Genomic DNA, 27703 nt, shown 5'->3' on the forward strand with positions numbered 1-27703 from the left:
TTTAATGATCTCTTGTTAGGGTTAAAAGGGTCAAACCCCCGAAATACTTCAAAGAAAACAATGTAGCTCCGTAGAACAGAACAACCCACTCTTGCTGTTCACTCCTGACACATACTCCTGACAAATGAGTGACTTCCAGGGAAATCTGGATCCCAAACACCAGAGCAAAGGACCCCAGCTCCCATCCGCCCCACCCCCATCTGCACAGGAACTAGGAGCTAGGAGTCCACCCTCAAATGGATTGTGAATCAAAGCTCCTCAAACTGCCTAACCAAATGCTCAATTTCCCAGTTTCTTTTTTTTTTTTTAATATGAAATTTGTTGTCAAATTGGTTTCCATACAACACCCAGTGCTCATCCCAACAGGTGCCCACCTCAATGCCCATCAATTTCCCAGTTTCTTTTCTGTTCAGTTAGATGTCAATCTGAACAATTTGGGAATCTTAACATTTCTTTTAAAACCACATACAAATGGCTCTTCATTCCTCTGGCAAGTACAAAATAGCCCACCCTCAGGAGAAAGGAAACCAATATTTATGGTAAAAAATAAAATATGATGTGATTGTGTTAAGATCTTCCGCTGGCTTGCTCAAAAGGCTACTGCTTCTTGTTTAAGCTGCCACAGCAAATCTCTGCTGGTAGGGAGAAAAATTTCCACGGCTCAATAATGAGATAACATCAGTAAGCAATTTATTAAAGAGACTGCCATCCATCACTGGAATTTTGAACAATAATGATGCATCGAAAATAAGTATTCCCAGTTTTTTTTTTTTTTCCCTCCTCACAAATTCCTTCAGTTCCAATATCTCTTCAGTAAATTGTTAATAGTATTTTGCTCTTTGTCTTTTTGGAAACAAGCCCAGGAGTGAGAAGACACCAGCAGCAGCTGTCACAAACCCAATGGTACTTATTGCTTGGTTGGCCTATAGAGAAATGAGAAACAAAAAACACCACAGCTTATTCTAAAGGCACCTCAGTGTCCTAAATCCAAGCAAACTGAAGACCCTTTCAATGACACCAGAAAAATTTAAAGCTTCATGCCAAATTAAGTTCTGTGTGAAGATGAATAAATTTATAATTTTTATAATTATGTCAAAGAGATAGTTAAATACATGTAGGTATACGTTTCTCATATTTTTATGGCCCCCAATAGTTTATAACTCATTATGGCACAATTCCTAATAATCATCATAGTACATCTGGGAGGTAGTGTTACTCCTATTTGGGAAAACTTGGTAAGTTAAGTGATTTGCCTGAGGTCATACCACCAACATGTTTAGATATGGGTTGAGCCATGAACCATGTGTTTCTTTTCCAAACAATCCCTACCTCCTTAATACACCCTAGTTTGGTCTATACCAGAGTGAATATCATGTGTGTGTGTGTGTGTGTGCATGTGTGTTCCTGACTCAAGAATGTCTACTAGAGAAAGAATTCACAGATGTAATCTAAACTAAATACCTCTATGCTCTTATTTGGTAGCTACAATTTCTCTTTTGATAAACAAACTTCAAAAGAGGTCGCTACTGATGTTAACTATTGTGTCACAAATTAATTTCTCATGTAGACAAACTAAAATAAACTACTCTCAAGCTCAGTTGTCCATAAAGGAGTTCAGACGTTTGTAGCTTTAAGGGTATTAATCATCATGATGAGGGATCTAATAAATATTCATGATTTTCATGGCACTCAGCTAATATTGCCTTCCATCTGCATGAGTTTGCATGCAGTTTTATGACCCAAAGGTCATATTCAGATGCTTCAGAGTCATCAGACATTCTGAAAACAACAATTGTTCTCCGGGATTGAAGAAATCAGGCTTTCAAATAAAGCAAAACATTTTCCCCAAATGATTCCAGGGACCAACCCAAATGCTGGAAAGCCTGACCCAGATCACATTTGAGCATGCCTTCTCTCTAACCCACAGGTCTCCACCACAGAGCCTGCCACCCCTACGTGACTGCCACATAGTGCTGCCTCCCTACCTGCAGCTTCCCTGTGGGAACCAGACTGCAAGGGCCTGGCCAATGACAGGAGCATTTACTCCATTTATATCACCCTGCGGTCTGCAGGGACAAGGCCAGGCACCAAAACTCCCTGCTGTGCCACCATCCCCAGCTGCCAGGGAGAGTGGCAGCTGGCGAACAAATGACAAATGCTATTTTACTTTACAATCCTAACTTTATTTGGTTGCTTGATTATTTTACTCATAATTTTTAATTAGTCACCACCTAAGTTATTTCCCGGGGAAAGAGTCAGAATTTGCTGCAGTCCAGAACTACCCATGGGGAGCCAGGGGGACAGGCAGATACAAGACAGAGGACAAAATTCCAAAGAGAGGCAAAATCAATAATCAGATAGTCAATCGGATAATCAAGCCTGACTCTCATGTAATTCCAGGCAGATGCTGAGATCCCAAGATCTGATACAGGGAAATGTGGTGGTGGCGGGGCAATGAACAAATAGGAAGATGCAATTGGTATCTTTAGAGAGAGGAGTCAAATGGCAGTAGGGTACAGCCCTGGGGAAGATCCTGTGGGCTTCCCAAATCCCAAACACTTATTTAAAATTATATTCTAGACGGCAAAATCCTGTGACAATCCCTTGGCGTTTTGTGTATTGGGATCTGCTAAACGCAGACCTAACTCACTGGGTATCTTTCAGCCAGTAGAAATACAAGAGATGAAAGAAATCCCACAGATCTAAGAGGCCTGGGGAAAGCAATGTGATCCTAAGCCAAAATCCCCTGACAGCACACAGGCCAGATACAATTACAAGGAAACTATTTCCTATAGTGCACGCGGTTTCCCAAATCCCAAACACTTACTTCAAGTTACATTCTAGATGGCAAAACCCTGTGTGATTGGGACAATCCCTTGGCGTTTTGAGTAACAGGATCTGACTTGCAAGATTGTAACATCTCAGAATGTTCTCAGAACCTATATGAACACGAGCTTTTATTTCACAATTTAGGATTATAAAGTCACCTAAGCTGACTCTTCATACTTTTATCCTTTACAGGGCTTTCTGACTGTGGGCCATAATAAAAGCCTCATTCTGAGGATCTAAACATGACCAAGGAAACATTAGTTGAATCTGGAGTGCTGTATCCTGACATAGCACAGCTGGGTCACAGATGACCACAAGGTCTACCAAAATTCCTTTTCCTCTGAGACTCTAAGTTCACAGTGCTATGCACTGAAGCACAGTCAGGGTATATTGTAGATCAGCTTGTTCAGGCCTATGCAAGAGTGCTGCCATCTTCCACAAAGCTAGGCACATTTCAATACCTTGTTAAGACTATACCAGTGGAACATGTCTACTTAAAATCTTTTTTAAAAGAAAAGACAAGCCACATACTAGAAAACAACAAAACAAAACATTTCCAACAGGCAAATCTGATAAGGAACTGTTATCCAAAATATGTAAAAAGTTCTTAAAACTCAACAAAAAGAAAACAAGCAAGCCACCCAGTTTAAAAATGGGCAAAAGATCTCAAGAGACACATCGTCAAATATGCAAATCACAAAGGAGCATATGAAAAGATGCTTAACTTCATACACGTTTAGGGAATTGCAAATTAAGATAGTGAGACACCACTGTGTACCTATTAGAATGGCTAAAACCCAAAATGCTCACAATACTAAATGTGGAAGAAGACATGGAAAAACAGGAACTCTCATTCGTTGTTGGTGGGAATGCAAAAGGGCACAGCCACTTTGTAAGACCTTTCATGGTTTCTAACAAAAATAAACATATTCTTACCATACAATCGAGTAATCATGCCCTTTGGTATTTACACAAAACCCTGCACACAAATATTTCTAGAAGTTTTATTCATAATTACCAAAACTCGGAATCAACCAAGATGGTTTTTAGTTGCTGAATGTACATCCAGACAATGGAGCGTTACTTGGTGATAGAGAAAAATGAGTTACCAAATCATGAAAAGACATGGAGGAATTTTAAATGCATGTTGCTTAGTATGCATTCTTCTCAGCAGTTGCCAGAGACTTGGGAGGAGGAAAGACGAATAGGCAAAGAGAGCACGGAGAAGTTTTAGGGTAGGGAAACTATTCCGTATGATACTGTACTAGTGGATATATGTCACTATACAGTTATAATTTATAGAATGCAAAACACTAAGACTAAACCCTAATGTAAACTATTTTAGGAGAGGCAAAATTTTTCCTTTGTGCATCTTAGGTTTTCAGCTGAGGCTCACTAATAAAAGGCAAATTGACAAGAGAAAAACAGAGGTTTATTAACATGTACATCTCAAACATACACAGGAGAAACTCAGGGAAGAGTAATTCAAAGAGGTGGCTTAGAATTCAGGCTTACATAGCACATCTGCAGCAAAGATCAATACATTTGTAGAGTAATGGCAGGACAAAAGAAAGCAGTTTCAGGCTGCCAAGGATGGCAGACCGCGGTAAGGTAAACATGGGAAATTAATGGCAAAGGCTAGTTAGTAAGGGTTGTTATATAAAATTTTTTTTTACATTTATTTATTATTGAGAGACAGAGAGACACAGAGCGTGAGCAGGGGAGGGGCCGAGAGATGGAGAGACACAGAATCCGAAGCAGGCTCCCGCTCTGAGCTGTCAGCACAGAGCCCCACACGGGGCTAGAACTCACTAACCGCGAGATCATGACCTGAGCCAAAGTCGGACGCTCAACCGACTGAGCCACCCAGGTGCCCCAGTAAGTGTTGTTATTTAGATTCCTCTACTGGTTGTCTGTGATGATTAATTTTTGTCCTTCCTGCTAGCAAAGGGAAGAGGGACACCTTTCAAAATGTATCTCCCACTTTTAGGCAAATATGTGGAGAGCAGGGCCTCCTTCTTAAGTGCCTTCAGCTCTTGATAATAAATAATAATCCTTATGACACATATTTTGAGGTGATATTCTAGTTTCCTTCACTATGGACTTTGGTGGATAATGTGTCAGTATTGGTTCATTATTTGTAACAAATATACCACACTGATATGGAACGGTGATGGTTGGGGAGGCCGTGTATATGGGTGATGGGGAGGGGGTATGTGGGAACTCTCTAAAATTCCAGATCACATTTGCTGTGAACTGTAGATTACTCTAAAAAAAAATAAAGCCTATAACTTTTTTAACACAAAAAAGCACGAAGAAGAAAAAGATGGACCATGATCCTTCCACCTTTCTAATCTTTTTAAATGCTGTTGAGGTTTTTTAATTTCAGAGAAATACATAGCCATTCCCCAAGAAAACTGTTCTATGTCCAAGACCTCTAATCCCTTGCAGCAAAGGCAGTCCTGAGAAGAAAATACATTGCAATCCAGGCCTATCTCAAGAAACAAGAAATATCCCCAACCTAACCTCACACCTAAAGGAACTAGAAGCAGAGCAGCAAAGAAACCCCAAATCCAGGGGCGCCTGGGCGGCTCAGTCGGTTAAACTTCCGACTTCAGCTCAGGTCACGATCTCGTGGTCCGTGAGTTCAAGCCCCGCGTCGGGCTCTGGGCTGATGGCTCAGAGCCTGGAGCCTGCTTCCGATTCTGTGTCTCCCTCTCTCTGCCCCTCCCCCGTTCATGCTATGTCTCTCTCTGTCTCAAAAATAAATAAACGTTAAAAAAAATAATTAAAAAAAAAAAAAAAGAAACCCCAAATCCAGCAGAAGAAGAGAAATAATACAGATGGGAGCAGAAATAAACAATATAGAATCTGAAAAAAACAGTAGAACAGATCAACGCATCAAAGAACTGGTTTTCTGAAAGAATAAACACAATTGATAAACCCCTAGCCAGACTTTTCAAAAAGAAAAGAGAGAGGACCTATAAAATCATGAATGAAAGAGAAGAGATCACAACCAATACCACAGAAATACAAACAATTATTAGAGAATACCATGAAAAAATATATGCCAACAAACTGGGCAACCTGGAAGACATGGACAAATTCCTGGACACCCACACACTACCAAAACTCAAGTGGGAAGAAATAAAATATTTGAACAGACCCATAACCAGCGAGGAAACTGAATCAGTTATCGAAAATCTCCCAACAAATAAGAGCCTAGGCCAGATGGCTTCCCAGAGAAATTCGACCAGACATTTAAAGCAGAGTTAATACCTATTCTTCTCAAGCTGTTCCAAAAAATAGAAATGGAAAGAAAACTTTCGGACTCATTCTATGAAGCCAGCATTACCTTGATTCCCAAACCAGATAGAGACTTCACTAAAAGGGAGAATTACAAACCAATATCCTTCTTGAACATGGATGCAAAAATTCTCAACAAGATACTGGCAAATCGAATTCAACAGTATATTAAAAGAATTATTCACCATGACCAAGCGGAATTCATTCCTGGGCTGCAGGGCTGGTTCAATATTCACAAATCAATCAGTGTGATCCATCACATTAAAAGAAGAAAGGATAAGGGCCATATGATCCTGTCAATAGTTGCAGAAAAAGCATTTGACAAAATACAGCATTCTTTCTTAATAAAAACTCTCAAGAAAGTTGGGATAGAAGGAACATAGCTTAACATCATAAAGCCATATATGAAAAGCCCACAGCTAATATTATCCTCAATGGGGGAAAATTGAGAGCTTTCCCTCTGAGATCAGGAACACTACAGGGATGTCCACTCTCACCGCTGTTGTTTAACATAGTATTGAAAGTCCTGGCCTCAGGAATCAGACAACAAAATGAAATAAAAGGCATCCAAATTGGCAAAGAACAAGTCAAACTTTCACTTTTTGCAGATGACATGATACTGTACATGGAAAACCCAAAAGACTCCACCAAAAAGCTGCTAGAACTGATATATGAACTCAGCAAAGTCACAGGATATAAAATCAATGTACAGAGATCAGTTGCATTTCTATACGCCAATAATGAAACACTAGAAAGAGAAATCAATAAATTGATCCCATTTACAATAGCACCAAGAACCATAAAATACCTAGGAATAAACCTAAGCAAGGATGTAAAAGATCTGTATGCTTAAAACTATAGAACACTTAAGAAAGAAATTGAAGAAGACACAAAGAAATGGAAAAACATTCCCATGCTCATGGATTGGAAGAGCAAATATTGTTAAGATGTCAATAATACCCAAAGTAATCTACCCATTCAGTGAAATACCAAAATTGCACCAGCATTCTTCTCAGAGCTAGAAGAAACAATCCTAAAATTTGTATGGAACCACAAAAGACCCTGAATAGCCAAGCTAATGTTGAAAAAGAAAACCAAAGCCAGAGGCATCACAATCCCAGACTTTAGTTTCTACTACAAAGCTGTAATCATCAAGACAGTATGGTATTGGCACAAAAACAGACACATAGACCAATGGAATAGAATAGAGAACCCAGAATGGGACCCACAAATGTACAGCCAACTAATCTTTGAGAAGGCAAGAAAAGGGTATCCAATGGAAAACAGTCCCTTCAGCAAATGGTGCTGGGAGAACTGGACAGTAACATGTAGAAGAATGAAACTGGACCACTTTGTTACACCATACACAAAAATAAAGTCGAAATGGATTAAAGACCTAAATGTGAGACAGGAAACCATCAAAACCCTAGAGGAGAAAACAGGCTACAACCTCTTGCCATTTGCAACAATGTGGATGGAACAGGAGGGTATTGTGCTAAGTGAAATGAGTCAGTCAGAGAAAGACTGTACCATATGCTTTCACTCATATGTGGAATTTGAGTAACTTAAGAGAAGACCATGGGGGAAGCAAAGGGGGAAAAATAGCTTTTAACAAAGAGGGAGGCAAACCATAAAAGACTCTTAAATACAGAGAAGAAACTGAGGGTTGATTTGCGGGGGGTGTGGGGGAGAGGGGAAAATGGGTGATGAGCATTGAGAAGGGCACTTGTTGGGATGAGCACTGGGCATTGTATGCAAGCAATGAATCTACTCCCAAAGTCAAGAGGACACTATATATGCTGATGTTAGCTAACTTGACAATAAATTAGATTTAAATAAATAAATAAGTAAATAAATACATAAATAAATTTGTTGAAACTTTCAAAAAAAAGGCCCTTAATCCCTGAGGAGACCCCAAAACTAATCAAACACTAGCTATTGTTGGTAGTAATATTATGAATTGTTGATAATAATGAAAATAATAATAATGTGCTACAGTTTCTATCAGATCAACATAAATTTTATCGAGGAGTACCAATACAGAGCTATAAAATTCTTAATTACTATAATTAAAAATAACATTCATCTAAGACACATTGTTTATTGAGATGGATGATATATAATACAGTGCACTAAGAGACTTCAAATATCTAGTATAATCCCCCAAAGAGCCTCAGTTTATAGGTTGGGAAACTGATAAACAATGTTCTCCAAGCCACCAACCTAATAACTGGGGAAGATGTGGTTGTAGCTCAGGTAAGCACAATTTCAAAGCTTAGGTGAGTTCTTGGGGCTGTCACTGTACTTCCTGCAACAGAACCAGCTAGAGAACAGTTCTAGTTGTTGAGGAATGATTAATTTTTCATGGGTCTTGATTCTGGGTATGAAAGGGGAAAAGATGAGGGATGGTAAATTAGAGCCAAAGCAAGAAGATGGTTCTGATCCCATTTTTTTTTTTTTTTTTTTTTTTTAGCCACATTAAAAAAAATTGCTTCTTGAACACAGTGGACAACTTTATCCTTTACAAAGGAGAGGAATGGACTTCACTTCCTAGTTACACCCTTAGTTTTTAATGCGAAGGTGAACAGGATTTTTTGTGTGGATATTTTCTGTGCTCTGGCTCACAAGCGATTTATTGTTACATGTGAATAGCACATTCATTATGTTAATATATTTCCTAAAGAAACGCATTTCCAATTAAATTATTTCCTAATGAAAACAAATGTATCCTTTTATGTTCCCTGTCCCATCTTCCCAAGCTTCCGTGAGGGGAATTGGAAACTAATTCCTTAGAACAGATGTTTCTGTAACTGATTCAACCATTTCAGGATACTGGGAGCCTTTATTCATTCTCTAATATCCCTTTAATAAATCTTTAGGTTAGAACATCAACGTTGGAATTGGATTGGTGCCACAATAGGTAGAAAGAAGGCAAATGAACCAAGCATGCTTTTAGTTAGGAATCTGCCACGCTACAAAATAGTGTGAGAGACGACAACATTGCATGCTACTTTAAAAATAAAGTAATTGATCCATTTTAAGAAATCATCCAAAATCTCAACCAATCAAAGGACCTGCTTAAAAGCACAAGATTCCTCTGAAACTAGCATTGCAAGGAGACAGAAACAATTTTCAAAGCCACCAAAATATGTCTGTCATTAGCTGGCCTCTCTCAGTCAGGTAATGGAGAAGAATCTCAGAGTTACCATCTCTATTTCTGGCAAAGGAACTTCCATTTAAATATTTCAACATTCTTTTCAGAATGTCCCTTTCAGCATGTGAGGCTGCTGTATGGCAGAAAAACGGAAGGAAGGAACCCTGAAGGACAGAACGCAACAGGACTGACAGAAAAGCTACGGTCTTGATTCTGCTTCAAGCTCCTTCCAGCCCCAAATTCAAAATGTCCACGTTCACGCATTAATGTGGTCATAACTGCTACATGATCTTGGACACCTCAATTCCTGTCCTTATCCTTCAGGATTCTCACCTTTTCTCCATTCTTTTCATTTTGTTTTAGGCCTGAGAATCTTATAGTCAGTAGTGCTTATTTTCCCAAGGTAAGCAACTTCTATGTCTTCTAAAGAAAACTCACCTGCTCTGAAACTCCTTCTCCATAGCGAAGCAAAGTCACAAAATGCTCACAGTTGTTGACAAGTATGTCATAATCCACCTCTTGTCCAATAACAATCTCTGACCGCTGCATGACTTCCTCCATGGGGAGAGGAGGATAAGTTTCATCATATTTATTGTTTATTCTGTATGTGTCGTTTCCCACGACATCCTTCAGGGGCTGCATCTTCACCAGGGCCTTCCTGCTAAATATAGACTTGGCGCTTGTAAATGCTGCAGGAATGCCATCCTCTATAAGGAGAATTCTGGTTAGCAAGATGTGGTGACCCAGCTCAGAGAACCCCAATGCCAGAGTATTGCAATGCCACATGTTTGGAAGTGATGGAGTCACTGAACCCAGCTCGGTTCCCAACTTAGCACCAAACCAGAAGCCACTTTAATCATACCAGGCTTAATAACTCACTTGGTAGTTTATCTATAATGGAAAATAGAAGAGAAACCTGTATCTGCCCATAGAGAAAACTGAGTGAGAAAACTACCCATTCTTGAGAAACAAGTTCTCTATCAATTGGCATTATTATTAGAGATCTTGGTATGTGTCCCTAACAGAATACAAATAAAACCATTGTCTCCTTTTTTTTCCCTATAAAATATGCTTTTATTCAGCATCTGAACCCTTCCCAGCTACTCTCTTTGGGCCTCAGCTGTGTGCATTGTGATTGATAAGCTCGTCCTAGTTGTCTAAGTGTGCTCCTTACCCCTTTCTCTGCTTTTTACACTTGTTCTTTCAACTTGGCTTCAATTTGGTTCCAATTTGAAACCCCTCCAAGGGGTCATCTGGGGTCAAGCTGGGGCCCTGCTTTTATCTTGCCAGTTCCTTTAGGCCAAGAAACTAAGTCCTGAAACTGAATCTAACCTAGTAGGCCCTGTCCACCAGATGCAGCCCCATGCAATGCCATACCCACCTGTTACATGTCCCACCCCTGCAACTCCCTTTTAACTGCCTCAGTTGGCAAACAGTTACCTTTGTCTAGATATCTTTGTCTCCTGGCCTGCTACTGCCAGTATCTGAGGTTGGACAGATGATTGCTCAGTGTTCAGCTCTAACACCTGGCCCTGGTCCCTCTCCATCTGCCCAAGACTGCTATGCTTGGCTATGTGTTCAAGTCAATCATGAGAGAGTCTCCATGTAACCGGTGTGAAGAGAGTCTTCCTTTTTGTAATAACTAAAAGCTAACTTTCTTTTCCACTCCCTTTTTTTTCCTACCTTCCAAGTTCCTTTTCCTTCAAGCAGCATTTCCAGTTAATATCTTACACATTGGAAGTTCTTGTACAAGTTCTTAGAGCAGAGATCTCCTAGTTAGAATTACTAAAGTTTTATTTACACTAGTCTGATGCTATCAATTTATAGAGGAGGACACTGAAGCTTAGAGAGGTAAACTGGCTTGCAAAATACCACCTGAGTAGTTAACAATAGAACCAGAAAACTGCGTTTCAGTCTACAGGATCAGAGCTCAGTACTAGAACCATATTAAAATGGAGCTTAACACATGAAAATAAGGGAAGAGCAGAAAAATCTCTTATTGTATTCCAGACGTGAAAACTGCAGAGATATTGCAGCATTGCTTACTGTTAATCACTAGACTCTGCAGAAACTAATGGGTGTGTATCGTAAATGTCACTTTATTTGCCATTTCCATTTCCAATATTCTAGAACAAGAGGCAAATATCTCAAGATGTTGCAAAAGTCACTACATTAAAAATTCTCAGACATCTCCAAGATAGTAAGACCAAGGTTATTAAAACTTCTTTCTAAATGTAACTTGAAGAAAAAAAAATCTCCAGGCTACTTGTTATTTGCATACAGTTTTTTTCTTAAAAAATGAATTAATTTGTGCTTATTTCTAAATATTTAGGAAATATATAAAAAAACAACATAAATGTGTAAATTTAAATCACCCATTATCTGCCCAACCATAATCATGTTATTATTTTGATAATAATATTATCATATCCTTCTATTTTGTCTTTTATTAACACATGTATATTGAAGCATGCCTATGTGTGCATTCACATGGGTATATATTATTTCTTTGCAAAGTAGGTATAATATGACACACTGCATTTTTAATCTAGATTTTTTTTCAAGTAAATATCATGCAAGATTATTTCTCAAGCAATTAAGCATGTCCAGAAATATGATTTTTAATGGCCGTTAAATAGCTATTGTTTTGGCTTATCTAGCACCCCATCCCACCTCTGCCTCTTTCTTTCTGGAAATGATTTTGTGTGGGCTAATCACAGTATCTCCTTCTCCAGGGCACAACGATGGTGCAGTGATGGGCATGGGATCCACACTCGCCCAAATCAGATTGTTCTCCATGCTATTTCTAACTGCAACAGGCAGGGATTGGCCCTCTCTTATTAGATCACAAGACTGTAAGAATAAGAGCCTAAGGATGTTGATGACTATCAGTTCAGTCTCCTAGAGAGGCATAGTCTGGGAGAATTAAGACAATACTTGGAAAGGAAATGCAGATGTGAGTCTTGATACTCATGTTTATGCCCCTACATCCAGGCATCCTTGAAGCCAGCACCAACCATCTTTATCCTTTTTTGTAGTTTTCCTCAGTGAAGCAATGAATTTGCCTTTTTGCTTATGCTAACTTTTGTTTGTTTCCGTTACTTGCAACTAAAGAATTCTGTCAATATTCTGTGACAAAGTCATAATTCACTTAACTAGTCCACTATTGAATGTAAGCCATTGTTGGCTTCTTTTTTTTTTTTAACCTCTTCATCCCCTTCACATATTTCTTTTTTTTTTTTTAATTTTTTTTTCAACGTTTTTTATTTATTTTTGGGACAGAGAGAGACAGAGCATGAACGGGGGAGGGGCAGAGAGAGAGGGAGACACAGAATCGGAAACAGGCTCCAGGCTCCGAGCCATCAGCCCAGAGCCTGACGCGGGGCTCGAACTCACAGACCGCGAGATCGTGACCTGGCTGAAGTCGGACGCTTAACCGATTGCGCCACCCAGGCGCCCCCATTTCACATATTTCACCTATCCCCCTATCCCTCCCCTCTGGCAACCACCCATTTGCTCTCTGTATTTGTGAGTCTGTTTCTGGTTTGTTTGTTCATTTGTGATTTTGTGGGTTTTGTTTTTTTTGTGGGTGATGGTTTTTTTTTTAGATTCCACATAGAAGTGAAATCACATGGTATTTGTCTTTATCTTATTTCACACAGCATAATACCATTTAGATCCATCTATGTTAAGGCAAATGCAAAGATCTCATTCTTTTTTATGGCTAACATTCCATTATATATATATTACATATTATGTATATATGTATGTGTATATACATATACATAACTTCTTGTGTATATATATATATATATATTTGTGTGTGTGCATGTGTGTGTGTGAGCGAGTATATATATTACATCTTCTTTATCCATTCATCTCTCAGTGGACATCTAGGTTGCTTCCTTATCTTGGCCCTTGTAAATAATGCTGCAAAAAACACAGGGGTACATACATCTTTTCGAATTAGTGTTTTCACTTTCTTTGGGTAAATATCCAATAGTGGAATTATTGGATCATTGGTATTTTTGAGGAAACTTTAATTTTCTGTGGAAATATACTGTTTTCCACAATGGCTACACAAATTTATATTCCCACTGGCAGTGCAGGATTATTCTCTTTTCTCCACACCCTCACCATTATTTGTTATTCTGCCATTGCCTGTTTTTTAAACTGTTATGAGATAGAAGTGAATACCATTATGCTGAATATTATTCTATATCTTTATAAATATTTCTGAAGAATAGACTCAGAGAAGTAAAATTACAGGGTCAGAGCATAGGAACTCTTTTAAGACTCTTCATGCACACTATTTAAATTCTTTGGTTTTCATTATATGAAGTTTATTGCCAAATTGGTTTCCATACAACACCCAGTGCTCATGCCAAGTGCTCATCGAAGGACTTCCATACAACACCCAGTGCTCATCGAAGGTGCCCTCCTCGATACGCATCACCCACCCTCCCCTCCCTCTCACCCGCCCCATCAACCCTCAGTTTGTTCTCAGTTTTTAAGAGTCTCTTATGCTTTGGCTCTCTTCCACTCTAACCTCTTTTTTTCTTTTTCCTACCCCTCCCCCATGGGTTTCTGTTAAGTTTCTCAGGATCCACAGAAGAGTGAAACCATGTGGTATGTGTCTTTCTCTGTATGGCTTATTTCATTTAGCATCACACTCTCCAGTTCCATCCATGTTGCTACAAAGGGCCATATTTCATTCTTTCTCATTGCCATGTAGTACTCCATTGTGTATATAAACCACAAATTCTTTATCCATTCATCAGTTGATGGACATTTAGGCTCTTTCCATAATTTGGCTATTGTTGAGAGTGCTGCTATAAACATTGGGGTACAAGTTCCCCTATGCATCAGTACTCCTGTATCCCTTGGGTAAATTCCTAGCAGTGCTACTGCTGGGTCATAGGGTAGGTCTGTTTTTAATTTTCTGAGGAACCTCCACACTGTTTTCCAGAGTGGCTGCACCAATTTGCATTCCCACCCACAGTGATTTGTTCATCTTGGCCACTCTGACTGGCGTGAGGTGATATCTGAGTGTGGTTTTGATTTGTATTTCCCTGATGAGGAGCGACGTTGATCATCTTTTCAAGTACCCGTTGGCCATCAGGATGCGTTCTTTAGAGAAGTGTCTATTCATATTTTCTGCCCAATTCTTCACTGGGTAGTTTTTCGGGTGTGGAGTTTGGTGAGCTCTTTATAGATTTTGGATACTAGCCCTTTGTCCGATATGTCATTTGCAAATTTCTTTTCCCATTCCGTTGGTTGCCTTTTAGTTTTGTTGGTTGTTTCCTTTGCTGTGCAGAAGCTTTTTATCTCCACAAGGTCCCAGTAGTTCATTTTTGCTTTTAATTCCCTTGCCTTTGGGGATGTGTCAAGTAAGAAATTGCTATGGCTGAGGTCAGAGAGGTCTTTTCCTGCTTTCTCCTCTAGGGTTTTGATGGTTTCCTGCCTCACATTCAGGTCCTTTATCCATTTTGAGTTTATTTTTGTGCATGGTGTGAGAAAGTGGTCTAGTTTCATTCTTCTGCATGTTGCTGTCCAGTTCTCCCAGCACCATTTGTTAAAGAGACTGTCTTTCTTCCATTGGATATTCTTTCCTGCTTTGTCAAAGATGAGTTGGCCATACGTTTGTGGGTCTAGTTCTGGGGTTTCTATTCTGTTCCAATGGTCTATGTGTCTGTTTTTGTGCCATATTAAATTGTTTTCATGAATGATGTTATCAACTTTCATTTCCTTCAACAATATCCTTGCTTTCGTTTCATTATACCCTTATCAACACTGACTTATCACTTTTAAATGTTTGCTAATGTGATAGGCATAAAATGTGTTATTCTGTTTTACAATTCTTAGATCAGTCCCTTTAAAGATGGGTATTGACTTCTTTTCTTCTTCTACATACTGTTCATAGTTCTTTACCCATATGTTTGTTGGGATTTTGCTGTTTATGTATCCCCAGCATCTAGAATAGCCTTTGGCACATACTGGGTAATCTATAAATAGATGTTGAACAAATTGAAATGATTTGTGTGATAGGTAAAGACACTGACGCTTATGTTTGTGAGCAATATTCTCCCCAGTGGATTATTTCCTTTTTAATTATGTTTTTTTTAATCCAGAGATTTTACTGGATTCTAATGTTAATTGGTTAACATTTTAATGTTAATTGGTCTTTGTGATTTAGCCAAAGCCACTTTGGTCTTACTATGTCCTTCATTAAACCTATTTCAGATAGATTTATCTACTTTCTACATTTTATTTCTTTTTTTTTATGATTTCATTCATGATTCCTTCTTATAACAAGAGAATTCAAAACCTCCAGGAGTTGTGGGAAACAAAACTTACCTAGAGGTGCTATGTTGATAACATAACCATCACCCAGGTACAGTGCCCAGTGCTGATAGCCAGAACGAAACACTTCAATCAAGTCCCCTGGCTGGGGGTTACCAGGATAGCTCAAACTAAAGCAATCATTAAACGCCATCTGCAATGACAGACACAAAGACGATCCAGCTGACATGACTTGCCAAAAGAAAATCAGTTTAAGACTTCCACAGAAGTATAAGGATACAGAATTTATTGGGATTGCATTCCTTATTAAAGACTTAAACTCACACCACTGTCCTTTGTATGATCATTCTTTGTATGATTCCAACACTGAATTATGTGTGCAAAAGTGAAAAAACAAGTGGGAAAGAATTTTTCTGCTAATTGTTTAATTTTCTATAGTAATGCTTCTCATCCTGATCAACCCCAGGGCTCCTTTACGATAATCAGCATCTTATAGTTCTCTCTTTAAATCCAGATATTCATAGATAATATGATTTACCCATACACAAAATTTCAAAAATAGTAATATGGTGCCCTATTGGAACAGAAAGGGGAAGTAAATATACAATAGTACATATTTTACTTATGTAAATAGTCGGTCCATGACTATACAAAAAGATACAATAAAGTGTCCATAAGTGTGCACTTACTTAGCATGAAAGAGTCAACAGTCAGTGGCAGAAGATGAGAAGCCTTTCAGCCTCTCAAATAAGTAAAATCAAAGAACAGGGTATGGGAGGACTGACACTGATATTATGTGGAAAAAATACCTTGTATTGCAAAACTTACTCTCTCATTTAACTTAAGCAGAAAGAAGTTCCAGACTCAGAGGAGTGGCCAGTCACATATTCAGTCATACTGTAATACACGGGACATTTATTCCTTGTGCCAAACTGCTGTGCAATCTAGGTACTTCAGTCTCTACCCACTAAATATCAGTAAATGCTCTTTGTCATGTGACAACCACAAATATCCACACAGATTTCCACCCCTCCCCTACTGCCCCATTTACTGCCTGATTCCTGACTTACTGATTCCAGAAACAGTGTTAAGGTGGCCACCATAGAAGTGAGACAACTTGGAAGGTTGGGGAGTTCGTCATGTTGATGAATATGTCTGAAAATTCTAAGCTTGGTGAGTTTTTTTTTCCTTTTAAGTCACTATTTTTCAGAAAGAACATATAAGTCTCTGATGGTCGATTTTTATGAAAGGTTACATTTTCTACATATGTATGGCATGGGAGTAGAATGACTCAGCAGGCAGAAGTTACACACATTCATCAGTATTCAAAAGGAGATTTAGTGCTATATCCATGTTGAATCTCTAATTGACAGCAGAGTTTCTCATCATCTCTCACTGTAATGTAGATATGTACGCTCAATTACAAAATAAATCCAAGTGCCAGAAAGGGAAATTTCCAAACCATCTAAATTATATTCATAATAGCACAGACTAAGGACTTAGGAATACTGACTATCATTTTGCTGGCACCCTAAAAGTCTTTTTTTACAACACTTAATATTGGAAGGGTGTTTTCCCAAGTATTTGTATGCCATCTGTTGAAAACTTCAATCACCACACTGTCACAGGAATCTGGCCAAATGTACGCTGTCCATCTGTTGAAAAATAACTATTAAAACAACTTTATAGGAACCATTAAGTCTAACCACTCTCTCAAATATGTTTGAGTCTTATTAATATGGGGTTCAGAATTTGGCCACATGGGCACCAAAAGGAAAAATAGATAATATACTATGAAATAAACAAACACATTTCCCATGAATGGGATTCAGCAAGCACACACAGCTGCCTACTAGAATTCAGCGACCTAGCCAAGCTTACAATAATAATCACCCTTTGAACAGAGAGCACTTTGTAGTATAACTTTTTTTTTTCAAATGCACTATTGCAATTAACCCTATTTAACTTCTTTAAAACCTACCACTACTTATGTTATCGTTCCATTGTATAGAAAAAAGGATATAGTAGCTAATGCCAATTTTTGGAAAATACCCATTGAAAGCTTCATACAGATCACTTATGTTGGGGTTACATCACAATAAACCCATCGTTAGTTGAAAATATCATAGGTCAAAATGCATTTAATTCACCTAACCTACCAAACAGCTTAGCTTAGCTTAACCTACCTTATACATGCTCAGAGCACTTATGTTAGCCTACAGTTGGCAAAATCATCACAAAGCCTGTTTTATAATAAAGTATTGAACATCTCATGTAATGTATGGAGAACTGTACTGAAAATGAAAAATGTGGTTGTATGGCTATAAGGGTACAAAATGGTTCTAAGCATATCAGTTGTAGTTGCTACAGCTCGGCACCACTGCCCCAGCAGCCAGAGACAGGATTGGATGTATCACTAGCCCGGGAAAAGATCCAAAGTCAAAATTCAAAGTATGGTTTCTACTGAATGCATATTAGTTTTGCACCATTTTAAGTAAAAAAAAAAAATCATAAACCAAACCATCGCTGAGTCAGGGACCATTTATATTATAACTACAGAGGGGGAATAATGGAAACGGGTGTTAAAGATGTGAGTTCTTGTCTCAAGGTCGTCTATTTGCTATTAAAAAATAGCAATAGTTGGGCAAAATGTCTGTGTCACAGTTTCCTGTTTTTTTTTTTTTTTTTTTAATTCCAGTTAGGGGCGCCTGCGTGGCTCAGTCGGTTGGGCATCCGACTTCGGCTCAGGTCATGATCTCACGGTCTGTGAGTTTGAGCCCCGCGTTGGGCTGACAGCTCAGAGCCTGGAGCTGCTGACAGCTCAGAGCCTGGAGGCTGCTTCGGATTCTGTGTCTCCCTCTCTCTGCCCCTCCCCCACTCATGCATGCTCTGTCTCTCTCTGTCTCGGAAATAAACATTAAAAAAATTTAAATTCCAGTTAGTTAACATCCAAAGTAGTATTAGTTTCAGGTGCACAGTTTAGTGATTCAACACTTCCATACCTCACCCGTTGCTCATCACGACAAGTGTCTCCTTAATCCCCATCACCTAGTTCACTCAACCCCTGTGGTAACAGTCAACTTTTTCTCTATAGTTGAGTCTGTTTCTTGGTTTGTCTCTCTCTTTCTCCCCCCATGACCATTTGTTTTCTTTCTTCAATTCCACATACGAGTGAAATCATACGCTATTTGTCTTTCTCTGACTGACATATTTTGCATCAGTTTCTCCACCTTGCAGGCACGTATAAGAATATCAGTTTATCTCAAAAGGTTGTGGCAAGTAATCCCAAATGGACGGGCTAAAAGCTGTCACAAGTGCTTTGTGAACTGGCCAGAGCTAGACAGGTGGACGGTAAAACAGCAGTGGCTCTTTGTACATGTTGCCACAGTGGTTCATGGCTTTTGTGTGATTTTGGTTCCTTAGCCTTTCAGCCTTTGTGGAATGGGTAATTCCACTGCCCACTTTTAATATATTTAACACATTTTCCATTCCAGCATATGGTTTGCAAACTGATTTATAAATGTAAGCTAATTTATTTCCTGAAGCCTATCCTATTTATAATGAAGGATGACAAGATAACAAGGAAAATAGTTCTTGTAGTTACCACTCAAGAAACTAAGGGAAGAGACTGGAGGCTAAGATGTACGGGGAAAGTGAGTGCCCACACCAAGTGCTTAGAATCGCAGCAATTTACTGCAGAAAAGTACTTTAGACATTACCTAATCCACTGCTCTCCAAATTTGTTTTTAGCATCAGAGCCCTGAATTAAACCAAATATCAGATGGGCCCACAAAAATATAAAACATAAAAGTAGCTCTGCCCTTGATGAAGTCAGGAAAGAGCATGAGAGCCCCATCTGCTCCTCACTGTGGCTGCTTCTGAGGTTGTCTGGGGCCCCAGAAATTCTAGGAATGGAGCTTGAATAACACCCATCTAGTTCTAGCAGAAGCCCCTCATTTTCAAGACAGAAGAAATAGAAACAGGCAGGTAATTTGACTTGTCAAAGGTCATATACTATTTTACAAAAGATTTTCAATAGTTGCCAGAGCAGGGGTTCCTGCGTGGCTCAGTCAGTTGAGTGTCCCACTTCGGCTCAGGTCATGATCTCACGGTTTGTGAGCCCACATCGGGCTCTGTGCTGACAGCTCAGAGCCTGGAGCTGCTTCGGATTCTGTGTCTTGCTCTCTCTCTGCCCCTCCCCTGCTCATGCTCTGTCTCTCTCTGTCTCAAAAACAAATAAAACATTTAAAAAAATTAAAAAATAATAATTGCCAGAGCAACTGAATATTCATTGCAAAAAAAAAAAAAAAACTAAACTAAAACCTCCACATAAGTCTCACATCTTATACAAAAAATATTTCAAAACAGATCATGGAATTAAATGTAAATCTATAAAACACAGAGGTGGGGGAAGCACATAGGAAAAACTCCCCAGGATCTAGAGGAGACAAAGAGTTCTTAGTCTTGATACAAAAAGTACTACCCATAAAAGAAAAAAAAAACTGACAAATTGACATCCTCAAAGTTTAAAACTTTTGCACTGCAAAATATCCTGTTAAAAGCTCAAAAAGACAAGCTATAAAATGGGAGAAAAGATTTGCAAAACACATATCTGAGAAAGGACTAGTATTGAGAACACGTAAAGAACTCTCAAAACCGAAGATTAAAAGAGCAAAGAATACAATTAGAACATGTTCAAAAGACACAAAGACGTTTCACCAAAGAAATGACACAGATGTCAAGTAAGCCATGTTAAACACCATTAACTACTTGGGAAGTGCAGATTAAAACCACAATGGGATAGCACTCCACACTTATCACAAGCGCTAAAATAAAAAATAGTGACAACAGAAAATGCTGGCAAGGATGCACACTAAGTGTATCACCCATTTGCTGGTGAGAATATAAAATGGTATAGCCACTCTTGAAGCAATGCAGCGATTTCTTTAAAAACTTATTAACTACCATACAATCCAGCGATTGTACTCCCAGACACGTACCCCAGAGACTGAAGACAATAAAGACTTATATTTACACAAAAACCTGTACATGAGAATTTAGAGCAGCTTATTCACAATATTCAAAAACTGGAAATAGCCCAGGTGACCTTCAATGTGTAAATAAATTGTGGTATAGCCATACCGTGGAATACTACTAGGGAATAAAAAAGCAACAAACTATTGATACATTCAGCAACCTGAAGGAATCCCAGATAATTAGGCTGAGTGAAAAACGCCAATGCCAAAACGTTTCATACTCTATGATTCTTTTTATAGAACATTCTCGAGATGACAAAATTATAGAAATAGAGAACAAATAGTTGTTGCTAGGGGTTAAAAAAAGTGGTGAGACAGAAGTAGGTGTGGCTATAAAAGGACAACCTGAGAGATTCTAGAGATCATGGAAATGTTTTCATCTGGATCATGCCAATTTCAATAACCTGCCTGTGATATTATACTATAGTTTTGCACGCTGTTACTATTGGGGGAAACTGGCTAAAGATACAAGGGCTCTCTGTCGTATTTCTTACAATTGCATGTAAATCTACAATTGCCTAAAAACATACACATTAGTTAAAAAAACAGACCAATGCTTTTTTTAATATAGAACATAGAAGAGGATAAATATGTGGAAGTTATACTGAGGCAGATTTTAGCTGTGCATAAGGAAAACTTCTTTGAAAGTGATCCAACAATGGAATAGAGTACCTTGTGCAGATAGTAGGCTTTCACTGGGAATGTTTAAATACAGTAAGGGTTGATGAAAATAACATTTCCATGGTGGTGGTGGGAGGGACAATAGTTAGAGTAAGAAGGCCTTGTAAGGTCCCTTATAAGCTCTAATGTTCTCTCATTCTATTTCCCAGGAACTGTGCAAGGTGTGATCCTCAAATCAACACCATGAAGTAGAGATAATTATTTCCCCCATTTTACAGATGAGGCATATGATGTTTACAGCAGCTCAGGAACTTACCCAAAGTCACACAGGGGAAAAGGGCCAGGACTCAGATAAGCCTACCTCCAAGACGAGGTTCCTAATCCCATTCTTACTGCATTGCCTCCATTGCTGACACATCTGTGGCCCTTTTTTGAACACTGTTGGACCAGGTAACAACTGTGAGCTAATTATTATGATCACCATTTTATAGATAAGGAAACTGAGACTCCGATGAGTTAACCATCAGGCCTAAAGTCACAAAGGTAGTAAGTGACAGAGATAGAGCTCAATCCCAGGTCTGTCTTCTTATTCTAGACTGCATGTTCCTGCTTTATACCACTGATTTACATCACTAACCAAAGGAATTATTACTTAACGACATTTCATTTTTCCCTCTTCTCAAAAACCCATTGTGTAGAGAAGTTGCAAAAGCACAAAGAATAAACATTTCATGTAACAATACAGGAAGTGTTTAAACATTTATATGCAGAACTAGTGAGTAATGGGAAAAGGACCTTGGGGAATCCCTGCTCTTGTCCTGCAGGAGAGGTGTCAAGGTGGGGCTAGAAGCATCTAGAAGGTACCTAGACTCAGACGTTAGGGAAATGGCTATAACCCGTCTGGTTGGGTAAGTCGATAGGCAGGGACCACGTCTACCCATTTCATTTGGGCACGAGATAATATTGTGCTTCATAAACATGAGTTAACAAGAACCCATTAAAGATACATTTATGAAGTCCTCTACTATGATCTGTGTGTGTCACCTTTAAGATAAAAAAATACTTTAACAGTTCATCTGCCCAGATTTGTTTATCTAGTTTATCATCAAGAGGGGCATGAAGGTAAGTCTGTAATCTTTGTACAAGAAACAGGCTACCCTGTTCATAGCTCCCTGTTGGTCCCAAAAGATATAACTGCCCCCCTGAACAGATAGGGACAGGCTGATTAACTTCTGCTCGTGTCCATGAGGCCACCTGTGTTACAGGAATACTAAGAGCACTTTTTCACAAACTACTCCCAAGAATGCTGTGGAAGTCTGAAATACTACCACAGATCATCCCTAGTCCAACAGTCTCCCAATGTGATTTGAACCCTTTCAGCTGCATTTTTCCATCCTTGGTCCTCCTACACTGAAATGGCTCCATGAAGCTCTGCAGTCTCAGAATGACTACTTCACAGCCCCTCAGAGCTCTAAGGATCTTTGGTCAGACATCCTCACTCTGCAGCTGAGGGTTCCACCTCACTGCCAAGTGAACCATCCTCCCAACCAGATGAACTATCCTCAGCCACTGCCTGGAATCCTTCCAAGGCTCCCCACTACTGACTCCCCACCTTGCCTCCATATTTTCATCACTGCATCCCAGGAAAACCAAACTATTCATTATTCCTCACACTTCCCTGGAATTTCGTTGCTAACACTGCACCTTCTACCTGGAGTGCAGTGCCCATTTCCAAATGCCCCCCAAAGCCCCACTCTTGGGGATCCAGGTCAGATGCCACCTCCTCTCTAAGATCTTGCAGTCGGCCAGAAATGACATCTCCTTGGGAGTTTCGCGGTGCATTTTATCTGACACCCATTGTGTTTCCCACACCTGCGTCAGTTACTGGTGTCCCGGGAATAATTTCTTCTGCTGGTTCTCGTTTGTCTCTATACCTTCAGTTGCTAGCAGAGCGCCTGGCACAAATAACTGCTGAGTAAATGTCTAATGAATGAAGGAATGAGAAGCCCAAGCCCAGGGAGGACAGAGTGGCTGGGTTTTTCCAGCACATAAATCATATTAATAGTCTTGAAAGCCAAAGTAATATCACCTAATATCTTATAATGCTAATTACTTGTATTATAATCCACATTCATCCAGTGAGGACGGTGGGTTTAAAAAAGCCTTTTGGATGGAAACCAACTTGACAATAAATTTCATATAAAAAAATAAAAAATAAATTAAAAAGCCTTTTTGGGCAGGACCAGTTTTCTAGTCATGATTCGGACACTTCATAACTGTGTGACTTGGAGACTGAGTCTCTCCCTGTGGACTCAGTTCTCCAATTTGTAACAAAGAGGGGTATTTGACAGGTGGTGCAAACAAGGTTGTCTGGAAGCCTAGAGGTCCTCCCCACCACCCCCAGCACACCTTGCTTGGGGTCCGGGTCGTCTTTCCCACCGGCGGCAGCTGCTGGGGTCCTGGGATCTCCCTGGCCTCGCAGCTGCTGCCTCTCCGGCTACTGGCCACGGGCCCACTCCATCTGCTCCCTGGGAAGGTCAAGGCCACAGCAGCTCACCCCCCCCCACTCAGCGCCAGCCCTCCAGCGCCAACGCCAACCCCACCGCGAGGAGCTGTCCTGGCGCCTCGGACACTGCTGCGCACGCTCAAGTCTTCCGCACCCGCCCGCGCCACCGCCTGGGTCCCCACCTTCACCTGGAGGAGCCCGACAGAACACCTGATCTGTACGTAGGCGCCCGCGCGCGCGCGCGCACGGTAACTCACAGGCACACAGCGGTCAAAGCGCAGCCCCAGCATGGAATCCGACCAATGACTGCAGCCCTCCGCTCCCAGCCCCTAGGACACTCTTACATCAAACTTTGATGGTCCCAAGGGCTGTGCTAGGGGCTGCAGTTGCGAACTTGTCTTGTGGAGACACTCGTCATGAATGCACACTCACCGCTAGCTGTACACACCCTTCTAGCGCGGCACAAATTCCTTTACCCAGGAAAGGACCCATAGTCCCTGCGCCCCAAGAAAGCAGCTGGGTCTTGAATTCAGCAAAGGTGGGGAAAGGGAGTGGCCTTAGAAACCCTCCCTCCCGGCTTCGCGCCACACACACACACACACACACACACACACACCTACCCACACGGTGAGCGCTTGTGAGCCTGATCCAGAGCCCAAAGGCTGTGAGGACACACATGGACCCCGTTCCCTTTGGACCCCTCTCTGTTACCACCCTCTAGCCTAGGATCAACTTCGGAGTGGGAAGGGGAGAGAAAGGAGAAAAGAAAGAAGAGTGTGCCCTCCCGCTACAGCCAGGTATTAGTTTCTCCCAGGGGCAAATTTACCTGGATCCTGATGGGGTGGGGCCTTCCTTAAAGACAGAAGTCTCTCTCTCTCAGGCAGCCCATTCATTCCCCCTCACCTCTTCTGCCCTTCCCCTACCAAAGGTCTGGTTCTGCAAGTCCCTTATTCAGCGTGACTTAGGTGCACGTGACAGAGCAGGGCCTAACTGACTCTCTTTCAGGCCTGGAAGGCCAGCAGAGGCTTCCAGAAATAAAACCGTGTGAGTTTAAAAATAAAGCTGGGCATGAAGAGTATCCTCTTTCTCACTGCTAAGAAAAGGGAGGCCAGGAATACTAGCCAGCTAAGTAAGGAAAGCCAGGCGGACTGCTAAATGAACTTTTTGGAGCTCTGCACAGGACTTTACTGCAAACAAGTCAGAACCTAGATTTTTACTCTGAATTAAATGGAATCTCAGCTGAAAGGCAGGATTCAGAGGCTGAAATAACTTGCTAATTTTGTGTGTGTTGCCACAGTGGGATAAGAATTATGTAAAGATGCAGCTGCCTTTATAAAGGAATCAGGTTCTGTCAAGATTAAGGGTGAATCTGCATGGTTTGAAAGTGAGTCTGGGTTTGGCAACTTTGGAGACATAGAGAAGGTAAAAAAGACATCGAAAGCATCAGGGATCTGGGTACAATTACTGGCAAAGTGGAAACTAGAACACTTGAGAGGTTGTGGCTTCGTGGGTTTTTTTCAAGCTTATATTTTTATTACATGTTCCCTATTTAATATATTTTTAGAGTCCTAAACTGAATCAGATATGCCTTTCAATCCTCGTTTAAGGTCTCGGAGAGAAAGCCATAAACATGCATTTACTTTATGTTCCTCAACTATTTCAATTGAGTCATCACTGAAGGAAGTGGTTCATGATTTTCTACAGGAGAGTTATTGTGAGCATTTATAAAGCCATCCTGCTTATGAGTTAAATTTATTATGTTTGCCAGGTTAATCTGTTTTCTCTAATCGGACACTTAATCATCCAGTCTCCTCTCTGTATTATGGATTCATGAGTGTGAACCAAGGAAGATTGCTCCAGTCAGGGCAAAATGATAAATTATCATTTCATTTTGGGGGTATTTGTGATTAAATGCATCATAATAGAATTAAAATGAAATAAATCTTATGATTTTACTTCCAGATCCCTGCCAGGTATAGAGAAAATGCATTTGGTTAAGGGTAAATTCAATTTGACGTCTGAATGAGATTTGTAGGAAAAACAGAGAAAGCGTTGTAGCTCAGGAGAACCCGGAGTTCTCTCTTCATTTCTACAGATTGGAGTGATGGTTAATCACTCAATGGTACTCTATGGATGAGCAGCCCAGAATTCAAATTTCCAGTCAGAAAGAATGAGGAATGAACCGTGGGCAGTTATAGCCAAAGTTTACCTGAATCTAGGGTTGTAATCCTGGGATCTCACGGGCTGCACATGGCGTACGATGGGAACAGATGTCAGATTACAACCAAAGGACCATTTGCCATTATTTTGGCTGTTATATTAAGTGAGGCACCACGTGCACGGCACCCCAGTTGTTGCCTAACTGGGTTGGAAGAGTTGAAAAACGTTGAAATAACTACAAAGAAGATGATTTAGTCATGTTGGTTGTTGAATAAAGTTCACATTCCAGGGAAAGCGCTGTGACAAAGCGAATCATTATTTGCATTTGTAATACATAAAGGCTAAAACCGATTGGCATTGTGTGATGTCAGACAGAATGCTTGAGACAACTTTTTTCTGTGTGGATATTTTACACACACACACACACACACACACACACACACACAATCAGCAAAGTACTTTCATATCCTTTGTATCATTTGATCCTCATAACAAATCCGTGACTACTCAGGTCCTGGCAGTTGCCCTGAGACCTAAGCCATGAAGTTCCTTATTCAGTGTCTGTGAGGATTGGACCAAGATCAGGCCTGTTTGTGGAGAGGTCTTCCTCTACCCAGACTTTCTCTTTATTAGACAGCAAAAGCAGAGTTTTCCTTTTAGATAAAAAAATAAAATAAAATTAGAAAGAAACCCACATGCCAATCCCCACAAAACCAAAAGGCCTGTACAAATATGAGGTGAATGAGGCCTGGTGCAAAAAAGATGGTCTTAAAAAGATCTTGTGGCCTTGCCTGAGATACTTCCTAAGATGATGATATTGGAGGCTGTTGGCTACATGAGCATGGCAAGTGAGAGCTGAGACAGTCACTCAAATAGTTTCGACCCTGTGCCCCGAAACCCATGCTATTAAAGTAAAAACTTTTTTCTTGACTGGAATATCCAGGCTCGTGTCTACTCAGACTAGATTTTTACACAAATTGCCCAAGCCTCTCATCCAGTTGGCCTTGTACATTCTTGGTCAGTATGAATGGATCTAGAGATTTGTTTCCCTAAAGACTCCTCATGTAGTGCACATCCAGGCTATGTGATCTGTCTGTGATTACTGCTTCTGAGTGGTAGTGTGCATTTGAAATGACTAAGCTTGGTAAATTAGGCTGAACTGAGTCGCTGGGGACATCAAGACGATGGGTAGAGAAAAGAATGGTTTAATGGGGACCAGGTCAGAGGCACAGAAACCTATCAGCATGTGTCAAGGAAGGAAGTAAATGGGCATGCCTTCTAGAAGAAGCTGCCTGCATTCCACCCAAGAAAAGAGACAATGGGAAAGCCCTGGACGGTGAGTCAAGACAAGAGTCTTAGGTTCTAATCTCAGTTCTGCCACTTGCTAGCTGTGTGACATAGTACACACAGAAGGTTCCTGAAACCTTCTAAGCCTGAGCTATACATGTGCAAAACAGGAAAAATAACACATAGCTTGCCATCATCAGATCTGTGGAAAGGTCTTAAAATATACAAAAACAATATAAATAACAGTAAATTCAAACTATGCTTGGTGAATAGATATACCAGGGTATCCTTGGAAATGACACTTAAATTTCACCATATTCAGCCAGAGAAATGGCTTAATATATACATAATATTCCTATTTCTGCTTTCCCTATTTTCCTCTTCCATTTTCAATTCAGAGCCAGTTGTCTTATTTATTAATTGTAACATTTACATAGTATAAATATCTGCCACTTAAAAGTGATACTGACAATGCAGTTAAGCCTTTACTGCCTTTTATTA

General features: G+C 40.0%; 1 protein-coding gene across 3 annotated transcripts in view; it reads right to left on the reverse strand.

Moving 5' to 3' along the window:
• Positions 1–668: 668 nt before the first annotated feature.
• PLAAT1 (phospholipase A and acyltransferase 1) overlaps positions 669–27703 on the reverse strand; it is a 31173-nt gene continuing 4138 nt past the window's right edge. Inside the window, exons 1-4 of one of the 3 annotated variants that reach the window (XM_042956328.1) lie at positions 24582–24666; positions 15647–15785; positions 9728–9996; positions 669–923 (exon numbers count right to left, since the gene is read on the reverse strand). In XM_042956328.1, the coding sequence (XP_042812262.1) occupies positions 822–923; positions 9728–9996; positions 15647–15785 (510 nt within the window). In that variant the 5' untranslated portion in view covers positions 24582–24666 and the 3' untranslated portion in view covers positions 669–821. Of the gene's footprint in view, positions 924–9727; positions 9997–15646; positions 15786–23658; positions 23882–24581; positions 24667–27703 lie in introns of those variants that run through there. The other 2 variants (XM_042956327.1, XM_042956329.1) reach the window with 2 other exon arrangements.

Source organism: Panthera tigris, chromosome C2, assembly GCF_018350195.1.
Source record: "Panthera tigris isolate Pti1 chromosome C2, P.tigris_Pti1_mat1.1, whole genome shotgun sequence".
Classification (NCBI taxonomy): Eukaryota; Metazoa; Chordata; class Mammalia; order Carnivora; family Felidae; genus Panthera; species Panthera tigris.